The sequence below is a fragment of the Centruroides sculpturatus genome, unplaced genomic scaffold (assembly GCF_000671375.1).
Source record: "Centruroides sculpturatus isolate CEXI.00-Female unplaced genomic scaffold, Cexi_2.0 scaffold68, whole genome shotgun sequence".
NCBI lineage: Eukaryota > Metazoa > Arthropoda > Arachnida > Scorpiones > Buthidae > Centruroides > Centruroides sculpturatus.
The window spans coordinates 1,118,850-1,144,852 of record NW_019384331.1 but is presented as its reverse complement, the minus strand read 5'-3'; the positions used below and the strand labels follow the sequence as shown (position 1 = coordinate 1,144,852).

Here is a 26,003-nt window from a genome sequence, read left to right as displayed (position 1 = left end):
ATGCTCAAATAAATAAAAAATTCACAAGTGTATATAATGTAATATATAATAAAATATAAGTATAAATGAGAATTTACAAAAAACTTTTTTTAAATTTTTTTTTATATTGACTGTCATTGTTAGTATAAAGATTGTGGCATAAGTTAAGCATTTTTCATCCTTGAAATTGATGCAAAAGCCCCTCTTTTCAGATTTGAATATCTCGAGCTTCTAGTGCCCTAATTTGGTCATCATGCTTAGATCATCGTATAATGGAAGCTTTGTCTAGATAGGCTTGAATGTTACTGGAACACACTAATTAACCTGAAGATGATCTATGTACATCGAAAGCATTTGTATTTTATCTGCATTAAACTTTGCTGGAATTTCATTTATAAGGTTCATAGATTTGTATTTTTTAAACTTTTTTTCAAGTTTCATTACAAGCAATTATTATTTTGATATAGGGTGATGAATACTTATGTCTTGGCAGAAAAATTATTCAAAAATTACAAATGTAATTCAGTTCAAATAAAATGAAATTATTTTTAAACTTCTGAAACCGTGTTTTCTTAATTTCTTTGATTCACTAACACAAGGTGTGTTACCTTTTCAACACTTGGCGGTATTCCATCTGTATTTAGTTGATACGGTTACAAGTACGATAACACGTTTCGGGCACTGCCCCTCTTCAGACAACATAAGCACATTATCCAACACAGAGAGAATATACATTCATAGGACTGGCATAATATTATACATCTGTTTTTGGTTTTGGAGCATTCCTTAAAATTTTTTTTATCTCCAATTATTCTTTTTACAATAGTGTTTAAAATCTTTATGTATAAGTAAACCAGGTTTTGCCAGGTGCAAGTAAATTCTGTACTGGCAAAACCTGGTTTATTTATACATAAAGATTTTAAACACTATTGTAAAAAGAATAATTGGAGATAAAAAAAAATTTTAAGGAATGCTCCAAAACCAAAAACAGATGTATAATATTATGCCAGTCCTATGAATGTATATTCTCTCTGTGTTGGATAATGTGCTTATGTTGTCTGAAGAGGGGCAGTGCCCGAAACGTGTTATCGTACTTGTAACCGTATCAACTAAATACAGATGGAATACCGCCAAGTGTTGAAAAGGTAACACACCTTGTGTTAGTGAATCAAATAAAATGAAATTAATTAAGTAGTAAATGGACTACAAAATATAATTTTCAAAATGTTTGCTTTCTGACATAATCACATTCTGTAGGTGTTCATAAAATTGATCAATAATAGTGTTTGACCACTGCTGCAATTCTTTTCATTGCATCTCTGATGTGCTTTTGAAGAGTATACAGGTACTCCATTACATCCAGGTAATGGAGAACCTGTTAATTAATAATGAATTTTAATTTCATTAAATAGCTCTCAAATTTTCCTGTTTTTAGAATTGTTTAAAAAAAATACATTTTTTAGAAGCTTAGGAGTTTTAATCTTTTGATGTGATTTAATAAAATATTTGTTCATTCATATATTTTAGTATATGAGAAAACTCACTTGTGTAAGTTTATTATCAAAATAAGTTTGCATGTTAAATACTAATATATTTAGCAGACTAATTAAGTCAAATTATTTTTCAAAAAATCAAATCTCTAAATGTCAGATTAGTTTAGACTATGTCTTAGCTAATTATTAATTATTGATACAAAGTAATTTGGATTAAAGATAGACAATTATGCTGCCATTTTTTACTAATATTAATAATTGCATTAATTTTTGAGTTAAATTTAACAAATCAGAATATTCTGAAAGAAAAGATTGACCTAGAGTAGGGCTCATACCTACAACTTCTGCTTATATACAGATGCATTACAAGTTATACTACATCTCTGATCTTCCAGACCAATTAGTTTGAAAAATATATCAAGAAACATTTACAGTTACGTGAAGGTCACTTCTACTATTTTTCAAATAGTTTCATTAAATAGGTGTTAAGTCATGTTGCTGTCTTGCTATCTAACATACAAAATAGCAAAATAATATATCATAAGTATCTATAGCTAATAAATAAAGTCTTGAGTTTATTTAAATTAATTCAAATTAATATAATACAGCTTGATCCTTATGTCAAACGTTAAATAGCAGGAAGGAAAACTCACTTTATTAATTATTAATAGTTTTTTCTACTATTCAAACTATTAATTAATAACCTCGTACTCATTGAGTTTTCCTTCCCGCTAATTAAAATTACTTTTCTTAGAGATTTCTGGTTAATTTAGTAATCAGTAACACAAAAGATTTATTGAGAAATTAAAAAACAAATTATTGTCTGAATTTAAATAATAGTAATGTTTGCATAATTACATACTAATACAACCAATAAAGGTAATAATTGCTTAGTATGGACCAGGAATTCTTAAATTTAATCACCAATAAAATTTTATTTGGACATTACATCAATTGTGTGATTATTCAATTCAGGGAGTCCAGTTTTGTAATTTTTCAGTCAATAAATATCATCAAAATAACCACTATTTTTGACTGAAGTTCATGTTGGAGAATAAAATCCTAAATTTGAAGGATTTTGGGCACTATTGTCAAAGATCCTTATTATGTTTTCTTAGTCACGTGAGGCTATGGAAAAATATTTTTTTGAGTATCCTGGTATAGAAGCTGATTCAAGATGATTTCACTTCATATCAATATTGAATTAAAAGCTTCAAATTTTGAATTATTTATTGATAAGTAAAATAAAAATGAGAAAATATGTTAAATATTTAAAGAAATTACCAAACAAATTGAATTTGTTACAGTAACATTACTCATTAGAATTTATTATTATACAAACTAATTTATCTTTTTATGNATAATAAATTTTTTAAAATTTATTATTGATTAAATGATTGTTCAGCTATTATATACAAATAAATAGCATTTGAATGACCTCACTTTGATATGCAAAAAAATATTAAATGTCATGAAAGCCACATTTGGACTAGTTTCAAGAAATTGATCCAAAATAACATTATCTTAATATTGAATCAATACTTTTTTACAAAATTTAATTTCTCTCTTATTTCTATTTAATACTTACATAAATGTATTTTAAAAAAGTAGTAATAATTGTTTTATTTCTTTATATAGAATGCCATATTATATGCATGATATCAATCCAGATCCTTCTCCTGCCATTGTATCAATTCAGCATCTTTCTACAAATGAATTAAAAGAATTACTTCATGATGAAAATAAAATTGAAAACCTTATCAGAGATTTACAACAGGTAACATAATCTAAAATTAGTTCTATATACTTTTTGAAAATCTTATTATTTAATATAAATAACTAATTATAAAAATTGTATAATGAAATATATATAAATGTATAAATGGTATGGAATAGTTGTTTAAAATCTAAGATTTTAAAAGGATTTTTTCATACTTATGTTAGTAAAAGCAATTTTAAATAATACTAATCATTAAAGCAATTTTAAATATTGATTAATCAAATTATAAAAGGTGTTATATGTTGAAAGCTACAAAATAGTTTTTAAAATTTTAAATATTTACAACAAAAGCAGGCATATTTTTGACATCTTACAATATACAAATTCTCAAACTAAATTTGTGTAAGGTAAGATGTAAAAACTACTTATAATATTAAATTAAAGTTTCTTTAGTTTATTAAATCTGTTTGCGGGGTATAATACATGTCAGGACATGACATGTATTATATCCCGCAAGTAAGATAGTCACTATTAGTTTTGTTGCCTACCCCAGTCATTTAAAATATATATATATACAACAAAACTCCAAATTAAAATAACATACATAAAGATAAATACTAGTAGGTAGTTCAAGCAATCTTCTTATCTTCAAATCATTTCACATCATTTAAAACAATAAATGTACAAGATTGTTCACAAACAATCTAGAATATTACAAAATTATACAAATTATTATTGATATTATGAAGCTTTAATTCTCTGCATTTTAACAAATTTTAATCAGATAGTTTGCTTTCTGTTAGCCAAATTGCATAGCAGTAACTTTGCATCATATGTAAACTGACTTTGAACACAATGAAGGACAGTCCTCTTTTCTGTGTAAAGATGAGCTGAAGGAAAACTTTATTCAAGTTTAAGAACTATTTGCCAATTACAGATCAAAGATATACATTAATAAAATGGGATGTAATCACAACTATGCATTTCAAGTGCAACTCTCTGTCATCAGTCTCTGCAATCTACAAGTAGCAAAGATTACAGTTTTATACATTTTTTAAAATTCTGTGACAATCATTAATTGAACTGATCCATTTCTATAAATATATTTGCTTAAAATTCAAGTTTCATATCTTCCTATGGAGGAAATATAAAAATGTATCATTATATGATATTTCCTCCAATTCTAATTAAAGTAAAGATTAAATTTAACTTGTTTAAAACTAACACAATGTTTGCATATTTGTTGTTCAAAATTCATCCAAAGCCAAGCATATAGTTCAAAGCATTTATTAATATTTATCCTTATATTTGCTCAGGAAAATATTATATATTTAAAAACATCAACTCACAAGCCTGATTTATGGTTAAAGCCAAATAATTGCCAAATTATCATCAATTAGTTTATAAAAAAAACTGTAAAATTGTTTGACTTCATTCAAGTAAGTTAAATGAAACATTTAAGGATAGACCTTAAAAACTTTAAAATTTCTTCAATTTATTAAAAGTTTAGAATGGCCGCAAGCCATGCGGAAGACCAAAGTAACTATGGCAAGATGCTATCAATGTAGACCTAAGGGCTCTGCACCTGAACCCAGACAATGCACTTGATCGAACAAAGTGGTGTTCAAAGATCTGAATAGCAGACCCTACATCTGTGGGACAATGCTAAGAAGATTAAAAGTGTCTTTATTAACTTTTTGAGAATTTATATAGGGTGTACAAAAAAGTGTTCTTGGAAATGGGTTATAAAACTTACCAAGATAAGCAAAAAATGTAGATAACATATTTGCAATAGTTATTGAAATATTTGAGATTAAACTTTTGCCAAACAATGCTAGAATAGGTTGCCGTTATAGACCTGACAGCTGAAAATGACTGAAGATGAAATTACAGATTGAAAAGCAATCACAAAAAGCTTGTCATTGTGGTTATTTTCCCCTTCTAAACTAGTAACACTGGGATTTTAAAATAACCTGAAGACATCATTTACTAAAAGTTTTGTGCAAAATAATGTGGAAACTATTGTATTTTTTCTAGTTTTAAAATATTGTTCAGTTCAATAACTGTATATCTTTAAAATGATAGTTTAAATAACTAGAGCATAATTTCTGAAAACTTTGACCTTGACTAATTTGATAACTATTGTGAATTTGTAAATATGTTACACTACATCTTTTGCTTATCTCAACAAGTTCTATCACCCATTTCCAGGAAGAATGCTTTTTTTGCAATACCCTATGTATTTATAAAAATAATTATTGTTAAAAACAATCTTAAAATTTTAAACATTCTTAAAGATTAACGATAAAGCAGTAATCAGTGATATACTGTGTGAAATTATAAGGCCATTTTAATTTTCTTGAAATAATATGCAAATATATATTACTTGGAATATGTAAGTCATTATTTTTAATAGAAAGAAATAATAATAATATATGAATATCTTCTGGTTAATTTAGTAATCAGTAACACAAAAGATTTATTGAGAAATTAAAAAACAAATTATTGTCTGAATTTAAATAATAGTAATGTTTGCATAATTACATACTAATACAACCAATAAAGGTAATAATTGCTTAGTATGGACCAGGAATTCTTAAATTTAATCACCAATAAAATTTTATTTGGACATTACATCAATTGTGTGATTATTCAATTCAGGGAGTCCAGTTTTGTAATTTTTCAGTCAATAAATATCATCAAAATAACCACTATTTTTGACTGAAGTTCATGTTGGAGAATAAAATCCTAAATTTGAAGGATTTTGGGCACTATTGTCAAAGATCCTTATTATGTTTTCTTAGTCACGTGAGGCTATGGAAAAATATTTTTTTGAGTATCCTGGTATAGAAGCTGATTCAAGATGATTTCACTTCATATCAATATTGAATTAAAAGCTTCAAATTTTGAATTATTTATTGATAAGTAAAATAAAAATGAGAAAATATGTTAAATATTTAAAGAAATTACCAAACAAATTGAATTTGTTACAGTAACATTACTCATTAGAATTTATTATTATACAAACTAATTTATCTTTTTATGACAGATTTTTTTATACTGTCTTGTTTGATTAGTTCTAAATTTAACAATTATATTAAACAAAAAAATAACATAATGAAAGATAAATTCTATGATTATTTACAATAATATATTAAGTATACAGCTTAGATTCTTTTTATGTAAAATGCAAATTTATGAACCTTATAAATGAAATTCCAGCATAATTTAATGCAGATAAAATACAAACACTTCCAATCTACATAGAAGATCATCTTCGGGTTAATGTGTTCCAAAATGGAATGTGAGGAAAGGAACATTTTAAAATTATTTGAAAATGCTCAAATAAATAAAAAATTCACAAGTGTATATAATGTAATATATAATAAAATATAAGTATAAATGAGAATTTACAAAAAACTTTTTTAAAATTTTTTTTTATATTGACTGTCATTGTTAGTATAAAGATTGTGGCATAAGTTAAGCATTTTTCATCCTTGAAATTGATGCAAAAGCCCCTTTTTTCAGATTTGAATATCTCGAGCTTCTAGTGCCCTAATTTGGTCGTCATGCTTAGATCATCGTATAATGGAAGCTTTGTCTAGATAGGCTTGAATGTCACTGGAACACACTAATTAACCTGAAGATGATCTATGTACATCGAAAGCATTTGTATTTTATCTGCATTAAACTTTGCTGGAATTTCATTTATAAGGTTCATAGATTTGCATTTTTTAAACTTTTTTTCAAGTTTCATTACAAGCAATTATTATTTTGATATAGGGTGATGAATACTTATGTCTTGGCAGAAAAATTATTCAAAAATTACAAATGTAATTCAGTTCAAATAAAATGAAATTATTTTTAAACTTCTGAAACCGTGTTTTCTTAATTTCTTTGATTCACTAACACAAGGTGTGTTACCTTTTCAACACTTGGCGGTATTCCATCTGTATTTAGTTGATACGGTTACAAGTACGATAACACGTTTCGGGCACTGCCCCTCTTCAGACAACATAAGCACATTATCCAACACAGAGAGAATATACATTCATAGGACTGGCATAATATTATACATCTGTTTTTGGTTTTGGAGCATTCCTTAAAACTTTTTTTATCTCCAATTATTCTTTTTACAATAGTGTTTAAAATCTTTATATATAAATAAACCAGGTTTTGCCAGTACAGAATTTACTTGCACCTGGCAAAACCTGGTTTACTTATACATAAAGATTTTAAACACTATTGTAAAAAGAATAATTGGAGATAAAAAAAATTTTAAGGAATGCTCCAAAACCAAAAACAGATGTAAAATATTATGCCAGTCCTATGAATGTATATTCTCTCTGTGTTGGATAATGTGCTTATGTTGTCTGAAGAGGGGCAGTGCCCGAAACGTGTTATCGTACTTGTAACCGTATCAACTAAATACAGATGGAATACCGCCAAGTGTTGAAAAGGTAACACACCTTGTGTTAGTGAATCAAAGAAATTAAGAAAACACGGTTTCAGAAGTTTAAAAATAATTTCATTTTATTTGAACTGAATTACATTTGTAATTTTTGAATAATTTTTCTGCCAAGACATAAGTATTCATCACCCTATATCAAAATAATAATTGCTTGTAATGAAACTTGAAAAAAAGTTTAAAAAATACAAATCTATGAACCTTATAAATGAAATTCCAGCAAAGTTTAATGCAGATAAAATACAAATGCTTTCGATGTACATAGATCATCTTCAGGTTAATTAGTGTGTTCCAGTGACATTCAAGCCTATCTAGACAAAGCTTCCATTATACGATGATCTAAGCATGATGACCAAATTAGGGCACTAGAAGCTCGAGATATTCAAATCTGAAAAGAGGGGCTTTTGCATCAATTTCAAGGATGAAAAATGCTTAACTTATGCCACAATCTTTATACTAACAATGACAGTCAATATAAAAAAAAATTTAAAAAAAGTTTTTTGTAAATTCTCATTTATACTTATATTTTATTATATATTACATTATATACACTTGTGAATTTTTTATTTATTTGAGCATTTTCAAATAATTTTAAAATGTTCCTTTCCTCACATTCCATTTTGGAACACATTAACCCGAAGATGATCTTCTATGTAGATTGGAAGTGTTTGTATTTTATCTGCATTAAATTATGCTGGAATTTCATTTATAAGGTTCATAAATTTGCATTTTACATAAAAAGAATCTAAGCTGTATACTTAATATATTATTGTAAATAATCATAGAATTTATCTTTCATTATGTTATTTTTTTGTTTAATATAATTGTTAAATTTAGAACTAATCAAACAAGACAGTATAAAAAAATCTGTCATAAAAAGATAAATTAGTTTGTATAATAATAAATTCTAATGAGTAATGTTACTGTAACAAATTCAATTTGTTTGGTAATTTCTTTAAATATTTAACATATTTTCTCATTTTTATTTTACTTATCAATAAATAATTCAAAATTTGAAGCTTTTAATTCAATATTGATATGAAGTGAAATCATCTTGAATCAGCTTCTATACCAGGATACTCAAAAAAATATTTTTCCATAGCCTCACGTGACTAAGAAAACATAATAAGGATCTTTGACAATAGTGCCCAAAATCCTTCAAATTTAGGATTTTATTCTCCAACATGAACTTCAGTCAAAAATAGTGNAGTTACACTCAGTAAGAGGTACACTTTCATATAGGATATACATGTTGAGTATATATTTGCTCCTCTTCAATCCAATTTATTAAGAAGTTCCTGTTTAGCATCACATTCAATATAATATTTTTTAACATTAAATTCTTTTTTTACATTATGATTTACAGTAGCATTATTTGTTTTATATTACAACACTTAACCAAGACAGTTAAAAATGAAAAATTGTCATTACAGTTTAATTTTATTAGCGAGGTTGAGGCCGAAGTTTTAAACGCGAAAATGTGTATGTCAGACGTTCGGTGCTGCTTTCCTGTAAGCCTAGAAGTTTGACAATGGTGTTTGGAATGTTGAGCATGATTCCACTGATTATCCAAACACCATTGTCAAACTTCTAGGCTTGCAGGAAAGCTATTATTTAAAAAAAAATTAATGTGTTTAATTATTTGTAATTGATTTTATTTCATCTAAAAATGTATTACATTTCCTTGACTGTAAGAAAACTAAAGTAAAATTCTCAAGTATCAAAACTTAGTATTACAGCTAATTAATTTTTAGCTAAATTATTTGAAAGATTACTTGATTTAAACTTATAAGTCTTATTTACAAAATGCCAGTCACACAGATTAGACAAACTTTATCAGTATTTTATTTTTATTATTTGCATGTACTGTAATATCATAAATGAAAGCTGCTAAAAATAGCATTGAAAAATTTATTCTGTAGTCATACTACATAAACATTTTAATTACATGATCAAATAAATACTAAAATATATAATGTATAATTAGTTATAACAAAATTTAACTTGTCTTTATATATTTATCAATAGAAAGAAAATTTCAGAATAGAAATTGAATAAGAAATTATAAGAATTATAAACAAAAATTTTTTCCTGCTTTGTAAGAACCAAATACCCTGTAAAGAACATGTATTCTTTTTTTTTTCTGAATTAGCTTCAGCTTACAGAATAACGTTTGGATTAGAGTTCAGAAACTAAGAATTGCAAAATTTTTGTACAGGGGTAGTTTAGCCTTTACAAACTAATTTATTTTTGGTGATCACCTGGAAAGGAAGAACTTTTAAAGACAGAGAGAATTTCTCATAGGCAATATTATACACAAGTCCTTACAAATAAATTTCAATATATTATATAAAGAACATTAAAAAATTCAGTAATTTATATATCAAAAAATGAAAACAATCTTTAAAAATAATAATAATAACAACTCTTGCCAGTCACCACCTTTCTGTAGTGAGAGAGCTCAGTAATTCTGATGAACCACAGCTATGCTGCTGGAACATCTGCTCCTGATAGGATCACCCATGCCAGTGAGGTCTGTGGGGAGAAATGAAGCCAAGAGTGACTGAACTCACATCTTGTAGATTTAACCATAGTGGTAACACAATTGAAGTGTAATACCAGCTTGGACACTGCTCGGTTAACAAGGTCTATGTTCATGAGTTAGGCAGAGGCTCAAGTTTGAAAAATTTGTTAGTCTTCCTTGGCCACCAGTGGTGAAAACAGCACTGGTCCAAGTATGGCTACTGTAATGCCCATACCAATTGTGGGAAACCATCCTACTTTTGATGTTTGAGGCAATCCAACTACAGACCACTAAGGCAGGTAAACCACGCCAACAGGTTGGACATCAGAAATGAATGAGTTTATCATCCTTACTTCACCTTCACAAAACTCAAAACAGACATGACAGCATATATACAACAGTTACTTCACTTGTTTTCACAACATTATCCTCATTTCATATTCCAACAATCCTTGGTATAATAAATACAAAGGATTGTTGGACAAAAAAGAACAATTATACATAACAACCTTATACCACAAATAAAACTAGAATATATCAAACAACAAATTGCAGAACAATTATCCCAACAAACCAATACTCCCAACATCAACAATAATCACATTATCCATCAGGATCATCAAGATATATGCATTGACAATACTGTTCCTACCACCACTATTATCATTGATGCTGACAATATCAATACTTTTCTTCACTGCCTGAAATAGATTCAGGTTTAATTCATACTTTCTCTCTTCTTTTCCAAGAAGCACTCAGTAAATTTACAGGCATTGGCCCTGTGCAATGGCCATGCATTTCCAAAATCAACACTTTTAAACTAATAGGGAAAACACTACTTTATGTGAACACTTATAGTACATATTACCAGAATACACTCATTCTATTTTTACACACTCAGACATCCACACACTAATCTGTTCTGGTGAAGTCACAGTAGTGATCTAACATGGACTAAAACTACAGACAAGAAGCACACAAATCAAAAATCCTTCAAAAGTCTGCCTGGCAAAGAAGAATAGAAACAAATAAACAATATTAGATAGCAGCTAGGCAGGCTGACACAATATGCTAATAAACAAAACAACACCTAAATTAATGAAAAAACTAAAAAAAATCAAGAAAATTAAAACACACACCAAGCACAAACAACACAATGTCCACATAGCAGAATAAATTGACACACTAAAACCAAAAACCTGCAGCCAAAGCACAGAGACTCAAATGATACAAAAATTTTCTCTGTATGGAAACAACAAAATAAATTATTCACAAACAATGAAAAACTATTCTACAGGCAAATTAATACCAAATCTAGTACTAATTCCCAACACAGTGGCATGCCAACTAAAGAACTCACAAATTATTGATCTTCTCTTTGGTCTTCTGCTATCATGCACAATGCTGGAGCAGACTGGATCAAAGAAGAGAGCAAAGACATGCAGGACACATCTAGTATGCATTGTGTTGAAATAAATACACAAGACATCTATTGTACAATGCAGAAAGCACACAACTGGACAACTTATATAATCAACAATACACAAGACATACCAAATTTTCTCACACAGGGCATCACTTACATGAAACCAAAAAACACCACCACCAAAGACTGTGCACAGTACAGACCAATTACATGTCTTCCAACATTTTAAAAGATTCTTATACCAGCTAAACCATTTAATAAAATTTAATTGTATTTACATATAATGGTAAGCAAGAACAATACTTTAATTTAAACATACTTTTAATACATTAACTGTTTTCATTTTCTTACAACTAAAGAAAGTATCTCACACTTCATGTATCACTTGATTTCTTTATCGTCAGAAGAAATGCCAATAATGGTATGTTGCATTCTATACTTTCCAGCTTTAGCATCAAGTAACATTGTTGTACAGGTTGTTATATCTTCCTGCAAATAAATTTTGAAAAGGATATAAACTCTCCATATTCAAAATATGTCATTCTAGTGTGGTGTCACAAAGTTTTCCTTACAGTCATAAAGCAATCACAGTTTAAGGTTTGTAAACTGGTGTCATTTTCTGCAAGCAATGTAGATATTTTTAAAAATTTCTAAATAATTCAATGATTAACAATATAATTTCAAATAATTAGTTTTAATTTGTTAAGTTATAAGAAAGCAATTGGGCCAGTTTATATATTTTGGAAGATTAAAATTATCAAACTTAAGGGTTGGATGTCATGCCTATCTTTTTACTAAAATAAAAAAGAAACTTTCACAAAAAGGCATTAAGTAAATACAGTACGTTTAAAATACATCAAAAGCGTTAGCAGCAATAAAACGTTATTTTAAACGTATTTAATGTCTTTTTGTGAAAGTTTCTTTTTTTATTTTAGATTAAAATTATTATTTATTGTTGTAATTATTGCTATTAATATTGAAGTATATGAAATATATATTATTTCAGCGTGTTGCTTCATATTTTCAAACTTATCTCAAAATGTTATCAGTAATAAAGTGGTCAAGATAATTTATGGGAGTTGTAATTTTGTGGTTTTATTGAAGTGTCATATCAGTTTACTCATCATAAAGTAATATTTTAGATTGCAATTACTAGAAATAATATTTTTTTTAATTTTATGATTTGATAAAAATGTTAAAACTCTTTACTTTCAAATTTGTGTTTAGACTTTGGAGCCATCTATTTTAAGTGTACAGTTTAAGGAGATGAGGGAATTGCATCATTGTACTGTACATGGAGAGGGAGGAGGTTGTAAGATTGTCTGTGGATTTGTTTTTTCAGTATTAATGCCACAAATTTGTTTTTATAAGGCTACTTGCTAATCATGTGAATAAACTATCAGGAAATATTTGCATAACTTTTTAAAATCATTCATTTAATGTTGAGAGAGTATAAACTACTGTATTGTACATGTAATTAAAGAGGAGAGGTTTTGCAAAAAGTACATCATTGTACAAATCTGGGGTCAAAAGTGACTCAACAACTATACATGTAAGTAATGGACAGCCCTTCATTACTGTGTAATTCCTTTTGTTTTGAGATAATTCAGTTTTATATCATACCCAATTTAGTGCCAGTTTCAGAGGTAAACAAATAGTGTTGCTAAGTTGAAATTTGACTTTATATTGACTGACTTCAAAATGATTAGTGATTTAGTTTGCAATGAGATGCATGATTTGATAGCAGCTCATTTGATTTAGTTCTGACTTAGAATATATATTATTACATAAGCTAATTTCTTTTCCTTTTAACTTTTTTCTTTTCTACAAGTGATACAATACTCTCATACTGATGGACCAGCAACAACAGATCACCAACCAGTGTCTCCTCCATATTGCATGCACTAAACCAAACACTAGTTATGACAAAGTGGATTGCTTTAATTTCCTTCCTCTCTTCCTATAGTTGAACTAAATATTTTCCTAGAGGAAGAGATTCTGCATTGAGATCAGATCTTCTATCACATAACAATAAACACAGTCTTACTGAGTGAGCATTGCTTTATTAATAAAATTAGATAAACATATTTTCATTCATTTTTTTTAATATTATTGGCATTAATATTTATTGTATTAAATTTCTTTTCTTTTGAATATATAAATATTCATAGTATGTTGTAGATAATTTGTCAAATGTTCTCCTCCTATATAGTAGAATAAGTAATATTGCTAGTACTTTCTGTGATTACCAAAAAAGAAGATACTTCAGTTAGATATAATGTAAATACAGAAACACACATCTCAGTTTGATTATTAGTTTCTAAATGAATGTGACTTGAAAACAATTTTATGCTGTATTGATAATGCTAAAAGAAACTGAATTTTTAAACAGTAATCCAGTTTTTTCCACTATTTTAAGTCAATATAATCATATACTTTGCTATTTAAATGAGGATATAAAATTTTTACAGTAATCATCATCATATGCTTGAAATAAGAATTGTTGAGTCTAATGAATTTGATTTAGCATAAGAATTCTAGATATGTATAATTTAAATGTATCATTTTTTAAATATAAATTTTCCTGTAATATTTTAATGTAGTATAGTATAATGTAAGACCAAAAGAAAAAGAAATAAGAGATTTGGCTTTCACAGTCATCCCTGTAATCTTTCAAACTTCTACAACTTGAGTTTGAAAATTAAAAGTTATCATATGGATTTTTCTTTTAATTTTATTTTTAATTCATTAAAATGTTTAGTTTTGAAATGAAATATAAGTGAAATAATTTTTTTTTATTTAATTTTATTTATAACACTGTTATTTTGTTTAGGTAAAACATGAAGAATCAGAAAAAGAGATGATAATGGCCAGCAACAAAAGTTTGGCCGAATTTAATCTTTCACAACAACCGGAAATTGATAAATTATGCCGAAATCTAAGCCTGACATATGCCGAAGCAAAGGAGTTAAAGGAGGAAGCCATTCAAAACAAAGCTCAGTTAGGTACTGCTAAATCTTTGACTTTTTTTAAAGCAAAAAATTATTTTTTAATATGCCTTTTTCTCACAAAGCATTTCAAAAATTTTAATTCAACAATCAATTGAGCTGCAAAAATTATCTTTAAATGCTAAAAGCATGGTACAGTTTTTTGTGACACATCTTGAACTTTATAATTATACTAGCTGCAAGGACCCGCTTCGCTGGGTTTTTATTTGTTCGTACATTTGTATGTAATATAGTTTTATATATATATAAAAGACTGTTTTTCTAAGTAATCTAGAATCTAGCTGCAAGGACCCGCTTTGCTAGGCAAAAAGTAACGATAGTGAAGATTAAGATAATTACATTATAGCTAATCGTACCCGTTTTCACAGAATGCAAGAATTAGGTCCCCCGTTTCCAGACTAATTAGAGAATTTTTACGTTTAGTCAAACGAACTATTTTCAACGTTTCTGGAACGTTTACAATCGTTATATAATCGAACCAATATTGGAACAAACTCGAACATTGTTTGAATTAAATTCGAACAAAACATTCGAAATAGAAAGCCACTTTCAACCACTTTCAGCCTCATATCTCCCGCACCCTTATAGCTATCAAGATGCAACCACCCCTATGCATGAATGGAGACTTGGGGCTACTATCACATACAAACACCATTCACGTGCGATGTGTAGTTATTGCGGAAAAGTGAAATATAGGGACACACACGTCCATTTTTATATATATAGATGATTAAATGAAAAAGAGAATCATAAGCAATAGTGCAAAGAGGTTGGTAACATAAGTCAGTCAGTCTGATAATGATATTCAATTTAAGCTTGTTAATGCCCTACTACATATAATGAGAAACCCAAATCTTGAACATTTATTTGCTATGAACTCAAGAGAGAAGATTTGAAACTCTGGATAAATAAATAAAATTGGGCAGCCCTTTAACAACTGAAATTTGATTCTTTTTGTAGCTGTATGAAGAGAACAGTAATATAATCCAGTGTCTATAAATCAATGTCTTAAAGATTCATTTGGGTATACTTAGAAATGAATCCAATGTCTTGAAGTCTTTTTTTCGGATAACTTTATTTATGATAACTATATTTTTTTCCTTCTATACAAGCCACAGACTTACTATAAGATAAACTTTTTTAAACATAAGCCTTTGTTTGTATAGATGATACTGGATATTTTTACATAAACCATGGCCTTAATTTTCAGTAACTTTTTTCATAAAATTTCTACTAGGAAAATCTCTGTTCTATTGTACAAGAAATTTCCAATTATTATAACATTTAAATTAAATAATTACCAGCTAATACTTCACTTAGGAGTTAATGAATGACACATGGTTAGTCAACAGATGATACTAACTCCTGATATTTCTTGCTTTCTTTTTCTCATTTCACCTAATAGAAATATATAAATTAATACTTCATCACAAATTTTTTGTCATTTCAGTGGAAATAAAATTTATTTAAAAATGTCAGGATTATCAAACTACAAAAATTTTTGTGTGAAACAAATACATCAGTACAACAAAATTTAATGTAAAGTAAACAATTTTAATAAGTAATTTTTGGATATTTAGCAAAAAAAAAAAAGTGTTTTCCAAACAAAAATTCTTAGCTTTAAATTAGAGATGATTATCGATATTGATCCGGTATTGATATATTGGCGTATTGGAATTGGTTTATTCTATGAACCGATGCTCTTCAGTAGTCACTGTCAGAAAAAAGAGGGATCAGTTTGTAATATAACTGATACCAGTATTGGAAAATAATATGCTGGTATATCAATACAATTATCATCTCCATCAAAAAAAGAAAAAAGATCAGACATCAGTTTTATATCTACTTTAAATATTAGATTTGTTTATTGAAGAAGTAATAAAATATGAAATTATTTGTAAAAATAAAAGTAATTTGGTAATGTAGCTCATTCGTTATAATCTTAGCATTTTAAAAAGTGTAGCAAGTGTACTCTATAAATTTTACAAATTATTCTCTTACTCTAATATAAAATTTATTATAACATATATATTATTTATAAATTTTTTTTAGATGAATTATCTAAGCAAACATCATTGGATACTACTCTTGCATTACTTCAGACAGCAACTGCTGAAACTGAAGAAGAATCTGAGGTTTGTTGCTAAATATTTTGTATAATATATTTTAAACAAAATTTGAATTTTTTTCAAAATTAAATATTTAAGTATTGTCATTATAATTTTTTTTTTAAAGACTAGCATATGGTCTAAAAGAATTCTTTAATATTCTGCACATTTCAGGAGCCTGTAATCCTAACTTGTTTAATTAATGCAATGGATTCTGATGAGATCTTATTTACACATTATCCTTTATATAGTGGTTTCTACCTATTTGAATGATAAGTCTTGAGTGAGTCATAACTTGACTACATGTAGAAAGCTCAACTTTCTTCATTTCAAGAGGAAAGATTTACAATATATAGACCAGGGATGGCAAACCTTTATGAGTTTGCATCCCAAACTTTTACACATCAAATAGCAATATTTAAAGAAATTAAATGAATATACTTTAATTAGAATAAATGTAAAAAAGTTGATTGAAAACGACAGATGATAAATCGGAATCATACAAACGTTACGTGCCAGATGATTTCTCCTTACATTCCAGTTTGAGCATGCATGCCGTAGGTACCCGATATAGACTTCTATATTATAAAAAGGAGTGTGATAGCTCTTGGTTATAGAAATTTTTTCTGTAAATTATTATTACTGCTGCATAGTTAAGCCACTGGTTTGAATTAAGTTCTATGAGATTAGATTGTTGATCTTCAATGATTGGCACATTTATTCAGCTTACAATCAGTTGAAAGATCCAGTTGTTCCTGAAGAATTCTGGTGCAGTATCCCCTTATTCCTACTAACAAAGAGTATAATAGTTCATTGTTAAATTAATATTGTGAAGACTATGGCTCTTAACAATTTTGTTATTGAATTGTCTAAAAGTCATGGTTTCCTTTTATAGCAAAAATATATTAATTTATTTGTATTTTATTCTTTTGTTTCATAAATTATCATTGGGTTTGAAAATAATAAAAATTTTAACATTTCAAATTAGTTATACAAGGTCTGTTCAAAAAGTATCGGACCTTTGGTCGGCAAAAATAAATTTATTGACTTTGAGGTACAAAACCCTAATCCCCTTCAAAGTAGTCTCCTTGGTAATGTATACACTTCTCCCAGCGTTCCTGCCATTGCTGGAAACACTGCTGGAACACATCTTTTGGAATGGTTATAAGCCGGTCCATCGCATTTCGCATGATGTCTTCTCTCGACTAAATTTGGGTTCCTTTTTGCGGCATTTTCAGCTTGAGAAATAGCCAAAGGTCACACGGAGCCATGTGGAGAGAGTACGGAGCGTGACGAACCACAGGAGTATTGTGTTTGGCGACGAAAGCTCGAATCAGATGCGCAGAATGGGCGGATGTGTTATCACGATGGAGCTGCCAAGTTTTGATCGACCACAGATCCGATCGTTTGCGTCGCACAGCATCGGAAAGACGACGAAGGATCTTCTGGTAGTACTCCTTTGCGATGGTTTGGCCTTGTGGTGCTTACTCACAATATACCACCCCACGAGAGTCGAAAAAACTGTCAACATGACCTTGATATTGCTGCGGGCCTGCCGCGCTTTTTTTGGCCTCCAGGATCGTCCCCGAAAGCCTACTGAATCTTGCGAATGGTTTACGCTCGGGTATCGCCAAGGTTTTTGGCAAAATTTGATGTAATATCACTGCTCACGTTGTTCAGTCATTTTCCAGCTTAGTGGAATCCGACGAGAGCGCACTACATGACCTCACTCATAGGCCGATTGCCAGCAACTGACGCTTCCTGCAGGCGGGAAAAAATTCAGGGCTGTGCATGACTGTCCCCTCCACAACTCCACCGAAGCAGGCCTCTCTCGCATCATTGGTTTACGCGGGGAAAAAAAAGGTCCGATACTTTTTGAACAGACCTTGTATCTTGTTTATATATAAATAGATTCTTTTATGCATTATGTATGTGTATGTGTATTAAATATCTTGATTGAAAATCTTTCAGAAACTTGCAGAAAGTTTTTTGGATGGAGAATTATCTGTGGAAATCTTTTTAGAGCAGTTTTTAGAAAAGAGAAAACTGTCACATTTAAGAAGAATCAAAGCAGAGAAGATGGCCGAACTGTTACGGCATATCTCCACGCAGTCGGCAGTCTCCACTCCTAGGAGACCAGCACCTCCCGCACCAAACAGAAGACTGGCACCCACGCCACCACAATATCCACCCAGACCCATGCCGATGCCGATGCCGATGCCAGCACCCAGTTTTGTAAATCCATATCCTCCACAGTATCAATCATATCAACCTCCCTACCCTGTCGGCCCACCTATGGCCATGCCTCTACCACAATACAGGTAGCTTATAAACTACATAAGGTCAATTTGTCATTCAGAAACTTTACAGAGACTTAGAATGATCATTTTTGGCACGTGAAGATTGAAAAAAAATTTGCCTTAGAAACGATTGAACGTGTTTATTGCTGTTGGAAAATTAACTCCCTTTATCTAATGAAGAATTCTCAAAAGAATGTTTTTAAAAAATGTAAAATTAATTCACAATTTAAATACTACTAAAGTTTGAGTTGTGAGATTTAAAAATAAAAATTTTCTTGAGCATCTAGATTGAACATTAAGATTTATTTAAGTTTACAAGCTCTTTTAACTCAGTTTAATGTGCCATTTTCCTCTCGTGTTTTTGTAAAATAAATTCAGTAATCCCTAAATGTTCTTGAAAATAAAATATAATAATCAGTAATACTTTCCACATTTGTGTCTACATTGAATTACTATTATTTAAATGGGAGATTGAACCTTTATCAAACAACAACACTGCTACAGATATGAGGTATCTCTCGCTAGACTTGTAACAGATTTGTCAAATATAAAAGTCACTTATGCCATTGTATTTGGTTACTAAGAGCTATATCATTTGATGATAATTAGATTCACTTTACAATACCCAGTATCAATAAGTTTTTCTTTTTTTAAGTAACTTTTTAACCGAATGCGCAAAACAAATTTTGTGCCAATTTATATCATTAGTAGAAATTTCCTTGCATTCAGTTATTTTAATGCATTTTAAGTTGTTAATGCCAAAATAAATCCAAGATTTTGTAAAAAAAAATGAAAAAATGGATTAATGATGCCATTCAAATAAAGCCTTTCAATTGTTCCCTTTGTTGTATTTTAATATCATTTAATAAAAGTGTTTCAGTCGAAGCAGATATTTGCTTAAAAATGTTATGAAATACAGTGGAACCCACGTTAACGAATGTCCTGGTTAACGACCAAATCGGTTAACGAACTTTTATTTTGCAAAAATTTTGTCTCGGATAACGAACGTAACGGTGTTTTGTGTCAAATTTTAGTTGGCGTTAGGCATGCGCGAGTTAAGCATTGCTTTTCCGAGTGTTTGTGCTATACAGTAGACCTCCCTATAACGCGGGTTCCTATAACGGAGATTCCTATAACGCGGCGAAAAAATTACGATAATATTCGTATAAAGACGCGTAAAACGTCATCGCGGACTAGCAGCCGAACTACTTTCCGCCATCCAGCGCCACGCTACGGAGAGTTTAGGCGGGTAAATTGAGTTTACTATAGTCTGTACAGTATTATATATAAATTAGGTACCGTACATATAATTATATATTAACTTTATTATAATTATATGTATTTTTCCGCCGCGTGGCGCCACGCTACAGAGATTTTAAGCTAACTATCGTCTGTACAGTATGTAAATTAGGTACCGTAAGTCTAATACAGCACTAATTTTATACATTTCTTGTGAAAGAAACTATCCGGATTGTTCGGCCATAAAAATTATTTCTATTAATGATGTCTCCAAAGGTCAAGTTATTTTTCTGCGAAAAATTCGTTATCAGATATCGCGGCCGCCGTTTCGTGCGCTGTTCCGCGACGAAAATAAGCTTAAGCAACGGCGTAGTCGAACGGTGCATACTCGGTAAGTAATCCTACAATTTTTTGTTTACAGCATAGTTTATACGGATTATTCCCAAAAAAATTATACGTGTTTTGGAAATGTTAAGTCAAATTAGTCTAGAATCGATTAATTTTATGGAAGAAAACCTTTCAAACAGCCGTAGTCCCTAAACTTCACACGTGTCGGGCTGCGATTGGCTCGTGTATTTAAGGAATCCTACAACGCGAAATTCGTATAACGAGGAACGTATCTACGCGTTATAGGGGGTCTACTGTACTTCTTTTTTTCAGTTTTGTGATATATATTTAATCAATATGGCATCCAAGAAAGAAAAAAAAAGTCATAGTGGCAATAAAAAACAACAACGCAATATAAACGACAATGTGCCATCGCATTTGAAAAATTTTGATTAAAAGAGTAAGACAATCAACTTTAGATCAATTTATTGTTCCTTATGGAAAGCGTTTGTAAAGTTATGGCAACGCAACACTTGGGCGATCTGCCTAGGGGGGAATGTCTTCTGGGAGGTGTTTTTAAGGGAAACTGGCCTCTGTTTAGGCGTTACAGACGTGGAGAAAACCCGGAAAATTCCACGTGGCCAGCCCATCTAGCGAGGTGCGAACCCACGAACGAACTCCCCGTGTTCAAGGTACGAAGACCACTTAGCCACTGGTGGGTTTTTTTTTTTTTACCAAAAATGACTTCGACTCGAAGAATCTTCCGATGAAGTACTACCCGCTATTTTTTTTGGAGGGGATTCCCCTTCTAAGCATTAATGTTCGTATATCTCCACTTTTCTGCTACGAACTACAACAAACGAAGGTATGTACAGTGCTAGTTTATTAAACAAAGTTTACATGTTTGTTGCTGTAATGATAGATACTATGTTTTCTTACATTTTCATCAAAGAAAATTACTGTATATTGCGAATAAAATCACAAAAATTTCGGACACTAGAACGGATTAATGGCATTTGCATTAATTTCTATGGGAAAAATTGCTTCGGTTAACGAACGGAGTCGCGGAAGGAATTAAGTTCGTTAACCGGGGTTCCACTGTACTGTATATAATTAAATATTTTTTACTTATACAGAATGACCCAAAAATGAGTTAACCAGGACGTAGTTTAACGTATTTTTAAAAACAACTGTGTTATTTATGATTCAATTATTTCCAACGAAGTGAATGAATTGCAGATAACACACAACTGTTCCGGACTGGTCAGTTAATTGATTTCTGGGCCACCTATATTTTTACACATATATATATATATATATGTATATATACATACATAAGTTTTAGTTCAAATTAATGAGAATATGTAGAATAATTTTAATAATTTCTGACTTCAGAAGTTTTAATTTTGATTTTTTTTAAAGTCANGAAGGTATGTACAGTGCTAGTTTATTAAACAAAGTTTACATGTTTGTTGCTGTAATGATAGATACTATGTTTTCTTACATTTTCATCAAAGAAAATTACTGTATATTGCGAATAAAATCACAAAAATTTCGGACACTAGAACGGATTAATGGCATTTGCATTAATTTCTATGGGAAAAATTGCTTCGGTTAACGAACGGAGTCGCGGAAGGAATTAAGTTCGTTAACCGGGGTTCCACTGTACTGTATATAATTAAATATTTTTTACTTATACAGAATGACCCAAAAATGAGTTAACCAGGACGTAGTTTAACGTATTTTTAAAAACAACTGTGTTATTTATGATTCAGTTATTTCCAACGAAGTGAATGAATTGCAGATAACACACAACTGTTCCGGACTGGTCAGTTAATTGATTTCTGGGCCACCTATATTTTTACACACACATATATATATATATGTATATATACATACATAAGTTTTAGTTCAAATTAATGAGAATATGTAGAATAATTTTAATAATTTCTGACTTCAGAAGTTTTAATTTTGATTTTTTTTAAAGTCATGTTTCTTAAAATCGGTATAATTTTATTTGTATTGTTTTAATAGAATTTTTTTTAGAAACTGGAATGATTTACTTTAGGTTCATTCACTGATTATAGTATGTTATTTATTGCTGATCATTCAGAAATAATGAATAAATTACTTAATCACATCTCTGCAAGTCAGAAAACAATTTCCTATTTTACATGAGTGATGGCACCCACAGATATCTGGGAATATTACATGCGGCCAGCCCATTGGTCCAAGGACTTTAAACTACAAGGATAGCCAGATCCCGTATATTTGTTAGCGTGACCTTGGATCTATGTGACGTCACAGCAAGCCCTCTACTTCAACATGACAGATCTTTCAAATAACAAAATACAATAAAATATTAAATCATTTCTTAATTATTAAATTACTACTAAATGTAAACTACTGTAGAATTTTCGGATTTAATAAGTGTACTGTACGTCAATAAATTTACAAGTCTTTTGTCTANTACTGCTCAGGGTTCTCCAGAGCAGTAGTACCATCTTAACTTCTCGGGCATATGGCCATTGATTTGAGCACGCCGATGATTTTACAAGTAAAACAAGCTTTGAGAAAATTATGAAGAAAAATTATGAAAGGAAGATAGTTTAAGTCTTCAACACAGTCATTTCTCATCCGTAAGAAAACAATACAGTAAAACCCCCGATTAACCGAGGTTCTGCAATATCCGTTAAAGTGCGATTTACTGTAAGATTGAAGTGAAATACGCCGCAGAGTAACGTTAGTCTTGCACTCGAACTTTTGATTATTTGGAAAATGAAGATTTTCAAAATTGACCACCTTATAATTTTTATTTATGGATTTGTCCGACTACTGCACAGTTGAATTTCCATACACTAATGCAGAATTCCTAAAGTCAACATTCTTCAGAGCCTCTAACGCTGGTTGGATAATATTATAAACTAGAAGGGTTCCAAAGGCTGTGGAAGATTTAACAAGTAAGACTCCTGCTCTAGAGCTGCCGGCTCTGAGGTTACGCCTGATCCGTGTATTCTTCTCTTCGTAATATTTGTTGATTGGCGCGTTCCTAAACAACGTCGTTTGTCGTACCGATTCGTATTTTCTCGTAGACTGATTTTTCTGTTTCTGTAACCCAAGGATTTAGTTTTCTGTCACATGTTAAAGGGTCTCTTGTACAATCTGCTGAAATGTTAATGAAAAATAAGAGATCGTCTAACAGAATACTAAGATTGACTAGAAAAATGACATTCTTGATCGCGTAGAAAAAGTGGATATGCTTTAAACAAAGCGCACAAGCTTTATTACTGTCATAATTAAACGTGTCGAATATTTGTCACGTAGTCTAGTTACTTCAAAGTGACGCTTGAGCTCAACCCGAAAACATCAACAAAGAAAAACATTATTGATTTTCGGAGAAACACTCGCAAGAAGCATGGAAGATTTATTGGTATTACTACTACTAAGTAATTTCAAATATTCAGTCATATCGGCAAGTTTTGAAAGTTTGTGTCAGTGTCTATCCTCTGGCTTTTCATTGTTTTTTATATATATATCATTGGTAATTCACCTTGACACTATATACAAACGGTATTGGACGTCAATACTGTAGTATTTCAGCTCTTTTGGTCCATCCATTTTTACTCAAGAATAAAATTTGACTTTTTTCGAAAACGTCATATTATATGCACGGAAGGGGTGCACATTTATTTTTAAATTATACTGTAATTTCCTAAATTATTTTAAAAGCTTGTAAAAAAATTACCTTCGGCTATGGTTAAAATTTATTAATGTTTATATATATATATATATATTCACATTTACAAATTAGCAAGGTAAAAGGCACTAAACCTTGAGTTTCAAGGTATTTGCTGTGAATAATAAAACTATGATTTAACTACGCGATCAGTTGAAAAGTACGGTAAGGACACGGACAGCCTTTAAAGCAGTGTTTCTCAACGGGAACGATATCGCCCCCATGTGGAGGCGGCGATTAGTAACAATTTATATTTTGGGAGCGAAAAACAATTTTCTGGGCGATATAGTAAATTATATTAAGAATAGTTAGATATTTTATTCGTTATATCGTACAATAATTAAACATTATACTAGGGGTCTATTCGATGCAGTATGAATTTGACGTTAGCCTTGTCCCTCGGCATCGGAATTTTGTATGAAGGGGACGATACTACGTAACGGTTTTATTGAAGGGGGCGACGAATCGTTAGAAGTTGAGAAACACTGCTTTAAAGTCTACCCTACCAATAATGTCAACCAGTGATGCTTATTTTCGGTTGTATCAAGGACATGAATTCAAGGATAAAAAGAAAAAAAAAATAGTGCCTTTACCTTAAAAATTAGTAAATATTCTACAATAAAAGATGACTCTGCCCCTGAAGTGTGAGAACGACGAAGATAAATGAATACCTGTTTTCTTGTGAAAACCTTTTAAATATAATTAACGTCCTGGCTATTTACTAGTTTTGTTAATGTTAAAAATATTTTTTTCTGGATTTTTAGTAATTTTTTTAAATTTTCGAACAAACGACAAAATTATGTTAATTATCGAATCTAGTATTTCAAATTTATTATGGAATCCGTCTGCAAATTATGATACAAATTGAGAGCTGGCAACATTGAGCATCATAGAACGCGAAAGAAAACTTTCAATATGATTTGTGTTAAAAAAAGATCAGAACAAAACTAAATATTTAAATTACAAGTCGAAAAAAATAAATTCAAAAATAAGACTAGATCTGTGGAGAGCTACAGTTAAATGGGACGAATATAAATTTGAATTAGGAGGCTCCCCATGTATATAGCGTTGACTTTAGACATTTTTCTTCGGCGGTAATTCTTATAAAAGATTGGCTTGGGTTTCCATGTTGGTGGGGCCCCTTTTTGCCCATAGGATAACGCATCATTGGACTAACCTAGTTTTTAATGGTAACACTGCATATACGTAAACTTTTTAAAATATTGTTAGATAGCCATTTTCGATTACGTTTACGTTGACTTATTTGAAACGGGTCGATTACGTTTATTGTACATTTGTAGTTTCCTAAAATAAGTCTCTCTGACAATAAAAATTAAAAACTACCAATAATAGTGAAAATTATCATTCATTACATTGTTACCAACGAGATTCGAAACACTAACCTCATAATTATGAAAATGGCGTGTCCCCATCGAGCCATGTAAATGAGATTCTAAAGGCTAAGTGATTGCACAATTTTGGGATGCATTTTGAAAATGAAAAACTATTTTTAAAATATTAATCTATTATTAGAATCCTGCTTCAAAAAGCGGAAAACTTTCGAACAGAAATTTGTGGTGTTTTCAAATCAGGCAAACTGAAATTACTTTTTAAGAAATTAAATTGGGTGCATCAATTTCTATTCACCATTAAAAAAAATTAATTTAAATGAGGT

The 26,003-nt window shown here is 29.9% G+C and overlaps 1 protein-coding gene across 1 annotated transcript in view; it reads left to right on the top strand.

The window, feature by feature from the left end:
* The window catches only part of LOC111630181 (vacuolar protein sorting-associated protein 37B-like), a 33,803-nt gene extending 13,938 nt beyond the window's left edge, over positions 1-19,865 (top strand). Inside the window, exons 2-5 of the mRNA XM_023374245.1 lie at positions 3,111-3,249; positions 14,444-14,615; positions 16,671-16,753; positions 18,698-19,865. Coding sequence (XP_023230013.1) covers positions 3,112-3,249; positions 14,444-14,615; positions 16,671-16,753; positions 18,698-19,051 — 747 coding nt within the window. The 5' untranslated portion in view covers position 3,111 and the 3' untranslated portion in view covers positions 19,052-19,865. The remainder of the gene's footprint in view (positions 1-3,110; positions 3,250-14,443; positions 14,616-16,670; positions 16,754-18,697) is intronic.
* The last annotated feature ends 6,138 nt before the right edge of the window (positions 19,866-26,003 follow it).